The 13971-nt window shown below is 25.7% G+C and overlaps 1 protein-coding gene across 5 annotated transcripts in view; it reads right to left on the bottom strand.

The window, feature by feature from the left end:
- Positions 1-2579, bottom strand: part of LOC126894909 (uncharacterized) — a 31257-nt gene extending 28678 nt beyond the window's left edge. For all 5 annotated transcript variants that reach the window (XM_050666252.1, XM_050666255.1, XM_050666253.1 and 2 more), the window contains exons 1-3: positions 2523-2579; positions 652-784; positions 37-332 (exon numbers count right to left, since the gene is read on the bottom strand). In XM_050666252.1, the coding sequence (XP_050522209.1) occupies positions 37-332; positions 652-784; positions 2523-2561 (468 nt within the window). In that variant the 5' untranslated portion in view covers positions 2562-2579. The remainder of the gene's footprint in view (positions 1-36; positions 333-651; positions 785-2522) is intronic.
- Between the last annotated feature and the right edge of the window lie 11392 nt (positions 2580-13971).

Here is a 13971-nt window from a genome sequence, read left to right as displayed (position 1 = left end):
GTATACAAAATAAATAAAGTAAAGTAAAAAAATTACTATAGGCTCTTCAACCCTGAACAATCTCTTATGAAACTTAGTACAGCAGATTTCAAAATCTTTTATAATAATTGATGTTTGTCCTCCTTTGAAGTTCATTAATTCTTTACTTGTCTTGTTTAGTGTTAAATCTTCATACAATCCAATTAATTTCATTAATTCTTTACTGGTCTTACTTAGTGTTAAATCAACGGACCCTCTAATAAATTTTATTACTTCTTTACTCGTATTGATCGGTTGTAAATTACCGGAAACATATCTATCTCTTATGTCATTTAAAAATATATATAATGAATCTAAAGAAAATCAAATAATCATGTACTTAATAAACACAAGAAGTATTCGAATTGACAAATGTAAGGAGATAAGCATATACAATATAAGCCGAATATTCTATTTTCAAAAAAAAATTGCAATTCAAGCTGTAATCTACTTTAGTCAGTTACAGCTTAAATTGATTATAATTTTATATATTTTTAATTGATAATAAAAATCAATGATATTTTCTAGTTAATGACACAAAAATACCACATTTTTTAGCATTTTTATGACAATGTTTTACAAAAAATATGCAGAATTTGAATAACTATGATTTATATTTAAACAGATTTTCACCTTTATCTATTTGTATATTGTCGTCAAATTCAATGTTATTAAAGCAATTATAAAATTCTTCTTGTGCCACTGGTAAGTTTTTAAAAGACAAGTATTCAATTATTTCATTAGCAATCGTTGTAAGTATTAATCCCTTAAAAAATAACATATTATATTAAAAAACTAATTAAACTGCAAAAAACCGGTAGAAATCTAACTTTGAAATATACTTCTTAACTTAAATAATACGAAAATTATATTGTTAGCAAATAATTATTTAAATTGAAACACTAAAGGGTCATTCCATGTAAAATCACCTTATGTGTGTGCTGCTATTGTTCAGAAACTTTTGAAATTTATATCATAGACTTTTTAAATTTCATTGACAACAAAAATAATATATTTTTTTTTTGTATTGTTTTTTATAATTAAAAACATGAAAAACATCCTATGTATTATGGAAAATCCACAAAATACGTAATTTTCAACACTCAATTTCTGTTTTTTTGTATTTATTCTGCGTTCTGCAGTAGATTTAGTTATTGGCACTCAAAAAAATCCAAAGAGCAATGGCTAAGTTCGAAAAAACTACATTACTTCATTATTAAGTTAATTATATCAATAATATATCAAATATTGTTGATTCTTCGACTACGTTTTGACAAATTAAGAATTTTTCAAATAAATCATACGCACAAATATCTTTTTCATCTTCAGATTGAAGATGTAATACCAAGTCCATATATATAGATCTAATACTAGAATATATACAAAAAACAATAATTGAGTGTCGAAAATTACGTAGTTTGTGGATTTTCCATAATACGCAAATTGTAAATTTTGTAAATCCTATAAGTAGCGTTAAAATGATTTCTCCATCAATTTTTCACCAGACGTTTTAATTGTCTAAAGGTAAGTGTTATGTAAATTTGAAAAAAGTTCGTTCAGTCACTTTTGTGTAATGAGATGATAAAGTTGGCTATTTTCAGCAAACCATGCGTGTTTAAGACCGTAAAATGATTAAAAAAAAGTATAAATCGATTCAAATATTATATAGGTTAAAAGAACATAACTAAAAGTTTCTGAAAAGAAAAAAAATTTTTATTAAAACAGTTTTTGACCTTCAAATTTTGCTATTAAAATACTGCGAAATTTAAATCAAAATTTCGATGTTAAAAAAAAAATTCAAAATTCATTAACTTAAAAATGAAACTGAAGTTTTATATAATATGAGTAAAATAATGCTAATTCCACAGTGATAGCTTATTTGGATGTGAAATTATAGGCTCTAGAACATAGGGTGTTTTTTCATGTTTAATTATAAAAAATGCACTATCTGAAAAAAAAAAAAATATTATTTTTGTTGTCAATGACCTTTAATAATTCTATGATATAAATTTCATAAATTTCTGAACTATACCAGCACACACATTAGGTGATTTCAAATGGAATCACCCTACATTAAGTTCAAACTAACCGGTTCTCTTTTTTATATACCTTAAAAATATAGTTAAAAAAAACTGAAAAACACGCTTTTAAAGAATATCAAACTAAAAAGTTCCTGTATGTATGTAAGTATGTTTGTTTGTAACTGTCCACGCGACACATGTTATTATTCTCGCGTATCCCGACGTCTATAGCTTTGAGACTAAACTGTTGTAACGCATTCACCCCATCCACGTCACCAAACGCCAGCAACACTAATCCTGTATAATTTTATTTTTGGTTATCGTACCGGTACACGCGTGGGTGTCATCAATATTATACATGTATACATTATATAAATATATATTAACAAATTTTTATTGTTTATTGAAACATTCAGTACTATTTTATAGTGGAGATAAATATGTTATTCTTTTTTTATGCATCAAATTACTGAGTTTACTTACCGAAAACATAAAGATATGTAAACATGTATACACAATCATTTTTTCTTGGCAATTTAGCTTGAAAAAAAAATCATAAAATATTTATGCTTATTATTAAAATATTTTAAGACTTAGTTGAACAATAAGTTAATTGTTAAGTTTAGTAATTTGAGATAAATTGGATAAACTGATATTTCTCTGTTAATGATAAAATATATTTTTATTTTGTTATATAAACTAATGTTTATTGATTAAGATGTTGTTATCCAATATATAAAAATCTTATCTTTAATAACTCATGTTTAATAGTAAACGCAATTTTCTTAATTCTTGAGTCTAGTTTTTTATCACCCGAGAAATGATTAAAACATTTTTACTATATATTATTGTAAAATTTTTTGAAACAAATAGTTTATCTCTTTACAAAAATTAAAAATTTTCAATCTTTTCTGTAAAATTATGTTCCATACTAAAAATTGATTACTCTGTGTGCATAATTATGTTCATTGTAAATTACTAAACATTTTTGTTTTCGAAAGCTTCTTGGTAGGTTTACTAAAATTATATTAAATACCTCCTATTTAAATTAATACAAAAAACGTGTTTAAGTAGAAAGGAAACCTTATAATTTGTATTAACCATTAAATGACCTTATATATAAACTAGATAAAATTTAAAAAATGTGTCAATTAAATATTTTTCTAATCAAAACATTTTGACTATAATACTGCAATGATATTTTTCAGTTATAATAAAAAGAATAAAAAGTTTGTTACCCGATAACAAAGTTTATGATAAAAAAAACTGGTGTCCACCGGTCAAGGAAAAAATAAGTAAATATTTTTATTAATAATTATTAAAAACATGTTCTATAATTAGATTTTTCTTTAATTTTTGATTTTCCACAATATATTTATGGAATATTAGATTTTGTATTAGAACATATTTATGTTAAATTCTTTAATGATAAATTTCCTGTGGTTGAAATTCGCTTCTTTCAATTTATTGCGCTACCAATACATTTAGAAAAATAGTTCACTACATTAATCATTACTTTTTGAAATATGTAGTAGGTAGTATTTACTCTTTGAGTCATATTTTTTATCAATCACTAAATAAATAAAAAAATTATTTCATTACCTATTGTAGATTTTTTTAAACCAAATAACCAAATAATAATTTACAAAAATTTAAAATTTTCAATATTTTTTGAGAAAATCTGTGTCTTACTCAAAATTGATAAGGTTATTATCCTTTTATATGAAATAAATAAAAACCCAGCTCAGGGGGGTCGTGACACAGTGGTCACGTGGCATAGTTGGGTTAAGTATAATGATATCTGACAGTGATTAAAATCACTATCATAAAAAACGCTACGATGCAAATCTTTAAATAGTGTTTAGTTTTAAAAAATTGGTGGATTATTGCAAAAGCTACATGATCTACTATTTCCTTATTTATATCCTGATTAAGATAAAGTATGTCAAATAAAAGAGGGATATAAATATTATTTCTCATAAAAAAATTGTATTGATGTAAAATGTAAAAAATAAAATCGAGTATTTTCACACAAAAATTGCATTTGGTAGCCATTTACACCATGAAGACAAAGTAAAGTACCATATTTTATTTTTCCACAATAAAGTATATTCCATCAGCTTTTATTTAAAATATATATAAAAGTGTCAGACTTTCTGGAACACTTTCAAAAGTTAAGTTGAAAAAGTTGTAATTTTAAATCCCCCACCGTGGGCAGGTTTATAAAAAAAATATACCAAATAATAGGTAAGGACATTATGAATCTATAAAAAAATTGATATTGATTTGTTTATTTTTGAAAAAGTTATGGCAGTTTTAAGTAAAAAAAATTGAAAAATTTTGAAAATTAGCGATTTTTAAATTTGTAATTTTTTTGGTTTCTCCTATTTACGGGTAACGAGGAAATGTCTTCGACTAGATACGATTTGTGATCTTTTGACGTATCTTTGAAAGAAATCGATTCGATGAGAGCTGAGAAAAAGTAGTAAGAGACACAAAAAAAAAAAAAACACATCATAGTAAAACTAATACCTTCTCATCTTTGCATCGAAGCTAAAATGTTCCAATACTCATTTAAATCTTTAACGGGCTATATTTAAGAGGTAAATACCAAGTTTGAGATCTATATCTTAATTTAAAATCTCTAACATGGCTTTCAAAGTTATTTTGGACTGATATTTTACAATAATAAAAATTAATTTTTTCCCTATAATTTTTTTTTCTTAACCTATAACTTGAAAGAATTAAAAAAAATAATTAATAAAATATTGTAACTTTCATAGTGCTAAAAATAATAAAAATTTAATTTAGTCCTTCCGAATTAAAAAAAACGGTAGCACAGTGGGGTCGCAGCTCAGTTATTAAAATCACTATCATAAGAAACGCTTCGATGCAAATCTGTAGATAGTGTTTAATTTTAAAATATTGGTGGATTATTGATAAGCAAAATTCTAACTCAAAAAGATTTTACTGAAAAATTGCAAAAAAAACATTGCCCATGGCAATGAGTTTTACTGAATCGGCAAACGTTCGTTTTTTTAAAAAAATAGCAATTTAAGCTGATTCAAATGTTAAAATTAATTTTTTCGATTTTAAAGAAAAAAAATTGAAATAAGTATAAGATTATACAGAGTGATTTTTTTATCATAACTCACTCAATTACTTATAGAATACTAATAATTTAAACATTTTTTTTTTATTATTATCTTTAGTTACACATTATTCTTGAATTTTTAACTATGTAATACTTTTTAAGTTCATCCCTTATGCCTTGTAAAGGGGTCAACTTTGTTTTTTTAAATGGTAACACATATTTTTAATTTAATAAAATGTTTGAGTTTTTAATTTAATAGTAAATGGCATTTGAATTTTTAATATAACTTAATTCGTTTATTAGATATAATCATTTTAAGTTTCAAAATTTTGTGTTAATATAAAGGTATAATACACAAGGGATTTCAAATACAGGTAGCTAATTGATTTTTTATGACATCGATATTAACAGGTACACAGCATTGTTATTATCAATTGTAGTAAGGCACATTGTTATGAGTTTATAAATACACTAACTGACAATACAGAAAGTATATCTATTGATAATCATAATTGATAATAAACAATCCGTGACTGAGACAGCAATGTCATAAAAATCCAATTAGCTACCTGTATTTACAATCCAATGTGTATTATACATATANAGCTACCTATATTTGTAATCCCTTGTGTATTATACCTGTATATTAATTCAAAAATTTGAAACTTTAAATGATTATATCTAATAAACGAATTAAGTTATATTAAAAATTCAAATGCCATTTACTATTAAATTAACAACTCAAACATTTTATTAAATTAGAAATANAACTCAAACATTTTATTAAATTAAAAATATGTGTTACCATTTAAAAAAACAAAGTTGACCCCCTTCCAAGGCTTAAGGGATGAACTTAAAAAGTATTACATAGTTAAAAATTCAAGAATAATGTGTAACTAAAGATAATAATAAAAAAAAATGTTTAAATTATTAGTATTCTGCAAGTAATTGAGTGGGTTATGATAAAAAAATCACCCTGTATTCTATGTTAATTAGTTTTCTATAATATTCATTAAAATCAGTGTACCCCTTTATAATGTATTTTAAAATAAATGAAAATACAATACTAAGAATTTTTAACACAAAATAGCATGTATTTTTAACTATTTGTACATAGAAGATAAGTTGTCGGGACAAATTTTTTTTTTTGAACTTATAGTATGAACTTTATTTTAACATATGTTTGAAGGTCGGAGTATTTCAGGCATTATTAAGTATTAAAATATTTCATGTTGAACAGTGATTATTACATAAAATTTTTTTGATAAATTTGACGGCATTTGCACTCAGAAGAAAAGGTGTCAGGACAAATTTTATTTTTGAACTCTTAGTACATAATGTAAGGTTTAATTTGACATATAATTAAAGCTCCAAGTATTTCTAGAATATTTTCATAAGTTAAGTCGAAAAAGTTCTACTTTTTACTCGTATTTTTAAAAATTTAAACCCCATCGGTATTAAGAAAAATGGTCCGATTAAAAAAAAAGTATATCGGATGAAAGATAAATACATAATTCATTTAGAAACAAAAATTTGTTTTGATCTATACATTTTTCAAAAAGTTATAGTAATTTAAAGTTGAAAAAATAAAATATGAAATCGTAAATGTTAACACTAAAATTGCACGTTTTTTAACTACGCCAACCATTTTCACATAGAAGATAAGTCGTCAGGACAATTTTTTTTTTTAACTTATAGTACATAACATTAGATTTATTTTAACATATGTTTGAAGCTCGGAGTATTTCCGGAACATTTTTAAAACTTAAATTGAAAAAGTTAAATTTTTGTACAAAAGTTGCTATTTTGAATCTCTCCCTGTGAGCAGGGATTTAAAAAAAAACCCAGCACTGGGGGGTCGCAGCACAGTGGTGACGTGGTATAGATGGATCAAGTATAATGATATCTGACAGTGATTAAAATCACTATCAAAAAAAAACGCTTCGATGCAAATCTTTAGATAGTGTTTAATTTTATAAAATTGATGGATTATTCCAAAATCTTCATAAACTGCTAGTTCCTTATTAATATCCTGATTAAGATAAATTATGTCGAATGAAAAGGGGATTATTAAAAAATAGAATTTCCCATAAAAAAATTATATTGATCAATACACTTTTTAATAAGTTGTAGCATTATAAAGTTAAAAATGTAAAAAATAAAATTGAGAATTTTCCCACAATAATAGCATTTGGTAGCCATTTTCACCGTGAAGACAAAATAAAGTCCAAAATTTTTTTTTTATAAAATAAAGTAGATTACATTAGCTTTAATTTAATATATATATAAAAGTGTCAGACTTTTCGGAACACTTTCAAAATTTAAGTTGAAAAAGTCAATTTTTTGTGAAAAAGTTGTTATTTTGAAACCCCCCTGTAGGCAGGTAAAAAGTCAGATTTATAAAAAAAATATACCAAATGATAGGTAAAAACATCATGCATCTACAAAAAAAAGAATTATATGGATCCATACATCTTTCAAAAAGTTATAGCATTATTAAGTTAAAAATATAAAAAAGAATTTTTTTACAAAAATCGTATTTTTTTTATTAAGTTTAATGTCTGTTTTCACCATGAAGATAAAATAAAGTCCGAAATTTTTTTTTACCATTATAAAGTATATTACATTAGCTTTAATTTAAGATATATATAAAAGTGTCAGACTTTTCGGAACACTTTCAAAATTTAAGTTGAAAAAGTCAATTTTTTGTGAAAAAGTTGTTATTTTGAATCCCACCCTGTAGGCAGGTAAAAAGTCAGATTTATAAAAAAAATATACCAAATGATAGGTAAAGACATCATGCATCTACAAAAAAAAGAATTATATTGATCCATACATCTTTCGAGAAGTTATAGCATTATAAAGTTAAAAATATAAAAAAGAATTTTTTTACAAAAATCGTATTTTTTTTATTAAGTTTAATGTCTGTTTTCACCATGAAGATAAAATAAAGTCCGAAATTTTTTTTTACCATTATAAAGTATATTACATTAGCTTTAATTTAAGATATATATAAAAGTGTCAGACCTTCCGGAACATTTTCAAAAGTTAAGTTGAAAAAGTTCTAATTTCTATATGCATTTTTATGTTTTCATCCCCCCCTGTAGGCAGGTTAAGAGTCAGATTTATAAAAAAAATATACCAAATGATAGGTAAAGACATCATGCATCTACAAAAAAAAGAATTATATTGATCCATACATCTTTCGAGAAGTTATAGCATTATAAAGTTAAAAATATAAAAAAGAATTTTTTTACAAAAATCGTATTTTTTTTATTAAGTTTAATGTCTGTTTTCACCATGAAGATAAAATAAAGTCCGAAATTTTTTTTTACCATTATAAAGTATATTACATTAGCTTTAATTTAAGATATATATAAAAGTGTCAGACCTTCCGGAACACTTTCAAAAGTTACGTTGAAAAAGTTCTACTTTCTATATGCATTTTTATGTTTTGAATCCCCCCTGTATTTAGGGAAATGGTCCGATTTAAAAAAACAGTATGTCGAATGAAAGATCTATATAAATACTACTTCTCATAAAAAAATTGTAATGATTCATACATTTTTCAAAAAGTTATAGCATAATAAAGTTAAAAATGGAAAATACAAAATCGAGAATTTTTACACAAAAATAGCATTTGGTAGCCATTTTCATCGTAAAGACAATATAAGTACGAAATTTTTTTTTTTCATGATAAAGCATATTACATTAGCTTTAATTTAAGATATATATAAAAGTGTCAGACCTTCCGGAACATTTTCAAAATTTAAGTTAAAAAAATTAATTTTTTGTGAAAAAGTTGTCATTTTAAATCCCCCCTTGTGGGCAGGTTAAGGGTTAAATTTATGAAAAAAATATACCAAATGAAAGGTAATGATATTATGCATCTATATAAAAAAGAATTATATTGATATGTTTATTTTTGAAAAAGTTATGGCACTTTTAAGTAAAAAAAATTGAAAAAATTTCGAAAATTAGCGATTTTTAAATTTGTAATTTTTTTGGAGGTTTCCCCCATTTACGGGGAACGAGGGAATTTTTTTCAATTTTTAAGGGTAATGTCTTCGACTAGATACGATTTGTGATCTTTTGACGTATCATTGAAAGAAATCGGTTCGGTGAGAGCTGAGAAAAAGTGGTAACAGACACAAAAAAAAAAAAAACACATCTTAGTAAAACCAATACCTTCTCAGCTTCGCATCGAAGCTAAGAAATGTATATCAAATGAAATACCTATGGTTTTAATATAAAAAAGAATTTTTTTAAATTGTTTATTTTGCAAATAGTTATAGTAATTTTTAGACAAAAAATGTCGAAATTTACCGATTTTAAAAATTGTAATTTTTTGGAGGATTTTCACTATTTACGGGGAAAGAGGGCAAAATTTTTAATTGTTGAGGGTAATGTCTTTGACTAGATACGATTTGTGATCTTTTTACGTATCGTTGAAAGAAATCGATTCGATGAGAGCTGAGAAAAAGTAGTGACAGACACCCAAAAATAAATAAATAAATAAATAAACACACCATGGTAAAATTAAAACCTTCTCATCGAAGCTAAAAAAAAAATATAATAAATTACTTCTGATCATAGTAATTCATTTTTTCAAATATAATTTCTGAAGAAATATTAAATTGCTTTATATCAACTGTTATATCTATACAAATGTTGTAGTAATACATCAGAGATAGAAGAGTAAAAATTGGTTTTTACTACTTGAAAATTGATTTAGGTTTAAGTACACTTACAATGTTTACAATAAATAAATATTTCATATGATGGAATAAACTATTACATATTTTCAACTTATTCATAATACTATATTACTTTGAGAATTATTTTTTTATTTATTGTGAAATACTTACTCGTGTAATGCTTCTATTTTAATAATATTTTAGTTGAAAATTTTTAAAAGATAGTTATGAAAACGTTTTAGTAAAATTTGATAATTCTGTTACATTGTGTTATTTTTTATAGTTCCTAAAAATTTTGACTTAAAGTAAACATTTTACGATAATTATTTAAACACGTGTTAACACAATTTTTATCCATTCTTCGAAATGATATTTATACTGTTTATTTATAAATATGTTGCGACTAACGTCGTAGAACACAAAAAATAAAGTATGACACGGCGTTTTTTTTTACGACAAAGTGGCGTGAAGCCATATATTGGTTTTTCTTTAGAAAAATAATCACAAAACAAAAAGAATAAGATAATATGTATTTAAAAATTAACGGCGGTATTGAATAACACGGCGGTCGGTCAGACGTAATACGTCGACGATCTACAGAATGATTTTTTTATCATAACTCACTCAATTACTTATAGAATAATAATAATTTAAACATTCTTTTTTTATTATTATCTTTAGTTACACATTATTCTTGAATTATTAACTATGTAATACTTTTTAAGTTCATCCCTTATGCCTTGTAAAGGGGTCAACTTTGTTTTTTTAAATAGTAACACATATTTTTAATTTAATAAAATGTTTGAGTTTTTAATTTAATAATAAATGGCATTTGAATTTTTAATATAACTTAATTCGATTATTAGATATAATCATTTAAAGTTTCAAAATTTTGAGTTAATATAAAGGTATAATACACAAGGGATTACAAATACAGGTAGCTAATTGATTTTTTATGACATCGATATTAACAGGTACACAGCATTGTTATTATTATTAATAGCAATGTGATCTATATTAACATAAGTAATTTATAGTATAAGCTATATTGTTAGAATGTGTTGTAAAGTCATTTTTATTTAAAACATAAAATCATTAATCAATTGTTGAATAAAATGTTTATATACATTATTAATATTCAATTATATAAAAATATATGTGTTTAGATAAATAGTTACTAAAATGCATAAAATTTTAAGAATACTTAAGTTATGTTGAACTAAACGTCATGATAATAGAATAAGTTTTGCAATATATTTTTTAAAGTTCGAATAAATAGTTTAATTAAATAAAATTTAATATTTTCTTGTAGTGTTAGGAGCTTGTTTAATAGTTGAGGATCTTGGTCAAAACCAAGAATCGGAAGTTACCCGACGTCTGCCCAAATATCGTCCCTATCTCCTTAAATGAGTTTTAATTGCCTGAAGGAGATACAGGCAATCGTGCACTTTAGTTACAGAGGATAGATTATTAAATAAAATTAGACTATTGTTTTATGTCAATGACAAAGTAAAGTTATATTTTAGATATTTAGTAAATATAATTTATATGTAATGTACAATACGTCTGACCTGAATCCTAGTACAGTTGGTTAGTAGGGATATCCAAGTGAGACGGAGTTGGTTGGCTATGATGATAATTGGCGATAGACGGGTCGATGAATAAAACAAGTTAAGTTATAAATAATATAAATAAGATGAAAGTAATAATATTGAAAACTATGTCTATAACGGCCACTCAAACACAACTGCCCTTTGTTAGTTCGACGTCAGTAGCTCCGGACTACAGACGAGTAGAATTGTCACATCAGCATCTCCCTCTATGCTAATTAATATGTATTACGAATTAAATAAATAGAAATAAAACGTGTGTAATATAAGTGGTAAGAACATAGTAATAAATGTTCTTACAGTAGCAAATATCGTTAATTTTAACTAGTATGAATAATTTAAAAATAAAACGTGTAATACAATCATAACTATATGTATACAGAATGATTAGACAACAATGACCACACAGAATCAACAGTACCGCTCTGCAATAAATCTCCCCGACCTGTTAGAATTAAAAAACCTATTCAGAGTTTCTCTCCATCCGACTACAAATAATAACAAGTAATTTTACACTATGTAAACATCTTTGTCTATATGAATGAACATTTTATCTGGTTATAAGCGGTAAACTATAAGCTAAATCTTACTCTCTCATCAAATTTCAATATTTATTTATATGTTTGTAATTATTTAAAATATAAGTGTATTATAATTTTATAAGGAAAGAGGTGTTACGTATCGATATATATTATATAAATTAGTAGTGGGAATTGTCCACTACTCGCAAGTGCTATCACCGGCACTCACACACCATAATATTGTTTCTCAATAAAGACTCATTTGATGTGTCTTTCATATTAAAAACACAACATATAGTATTGTTATAATCATTTTTTATTTTATTTAATATTGTCAACCATTGATTAGATCTCGACGGTGTAAATTTTTTCCACATGCGTTCTTTAACTGTAAGGTTAAACCGTTCGATTACGCATGATTTAACTAAAGAAGCTATAACAATTTTTTGGTTGAATAAATATCTTCATGGAATGTATACTCGTTACGGAGACGATGAATACAACGAGTTGCCGAGAATCAGAAAACTGTTACTGTGCAAGTATATTTACGTATAGGAAGCTGTAAGAAAGCGAGTAGTGGAAAAATACATATCGGGACAACGTGTATTCAACGTAGAGGATTCGAGTTGTCCCCCGCAGTATAATTTAAGTTGTGTTACAAAACCATGTTGTATCCGACATATGAACAACCCGACCGTCTGTAGTTTATACAAGGCAATTTGCTTAAAAAAATGGATGAATTATAACATGTAACATTTTTTCTTGAAGTGCTTGAGGATATATCCATGTTTGCAGTAGATTTCTGATGTTTCTGACTAATTGCAGAGTCCATCACTCCGCAGATGGACTCTGCAATGAGGCCGAAACGTCAGAAATCTACTGCAAACATGGATATACCCTCAAACACTTCAAGCAACAAGATAATCCATGAAAGCTTTAACACATTCATATGTAACATTTTTGTCAAAAAAAGTACAATTATTTTGTAATATTCTTTTGTATTCATACAATTAATACATTTTAAATAAAATGTAAATTATTGATTATAGTAATAATTTGATGAATTGTAAAAAAACTAAATATAATACCATGTTTTTATGCAAATAAATTGTTATTCATTTAAAGTACTATGTTCTCACACTTTTTATATACATTGTTTTACTCATCAACAACTATAGCAAGCTTGTCATAGTCGTTGGACTATGCAAGTATCTTCGTTGCTACCCTGTAACGTCACAAATTCGAAGGTGGACCGTTTATGATTTTTTGTTATGTCTACTTATTTATTTTATCGCGCGAAAGAACCTTTTTCTGACACAGCGGTGTCAACCACTCATTATTTTGCCGCTGACCGCTAGATAAGGCGATAAAAGAGAAATATAATTAAAATCGAATTGTTTATCAGTATTGATCCCTTCCAAAAAGACTGGCCGTTATCGATTTGAAATTGCCGTTAGATCGGTGTTGACTCTTCTCTATTCTTTTCTGTCATTGACCGTGCTAGGGTGCACATATTTGTTGTTTTATTGACACTTTTTTTATAATGATGGAGTAGAGCCGCCAACGGCGAACGGCCAGGTCTTTTCGACGAAGCATCCAGACCATCGGATCTCTTCGGAGACCGGGTATCGTTTTCTTTTTTATATTATATTTATGTAATGAGCTATATTTTATTAATTATTTTATTTCATTTTTATTTTATCGTAAATTAACTTAATTTTGTTTATGTGTGGAGAGCATTTGTTTCCCTTTTCTTCTAGCCAACGCTAAGGAGCGAGTGTCCNTCTTCTAGCCAACGCTAAGGAGCGAGTGTCCAGACCGCTCCTGGTGTTTTTCATTAATTTCCGATTAACATTAACGGATGTGTTCCAATACCGTCCGTGATGTTTGTAATATTATTATTTTTTTTTTGTTTAAATATTTCATTTTTTTTTTTATTGCCTTTATTTGTAGACATGGTTTTTGATGCATTCGCATTTTTGTCCATGTTTAACTTAATTTTCTTTTTTT

The sequence above is a fragment of the Daktulosphaira vitifoliae genome, unplaced genomic scaffold, assembly GCF_025091365.1.
Source record: "Daktulosphaira vitifoliae isolate Bord-2020 unplaced genomic scaffold, ASM2509136v1 Scaffold_1, whole genome shotgun sequence".
NCBI classification, from domain to species: domain Eukaryota; kingdom Metazoa; phylum Arthropoda; class Insecta; order Hemiptera; family Phylloxeridae; genus Daktulosphaira; species Daktulosphaira vitifoliae.
Note: the sequence above shows the minus strand (reverse complement) of the source record. Positions and strands in the feature narration are given on the sequence as shown.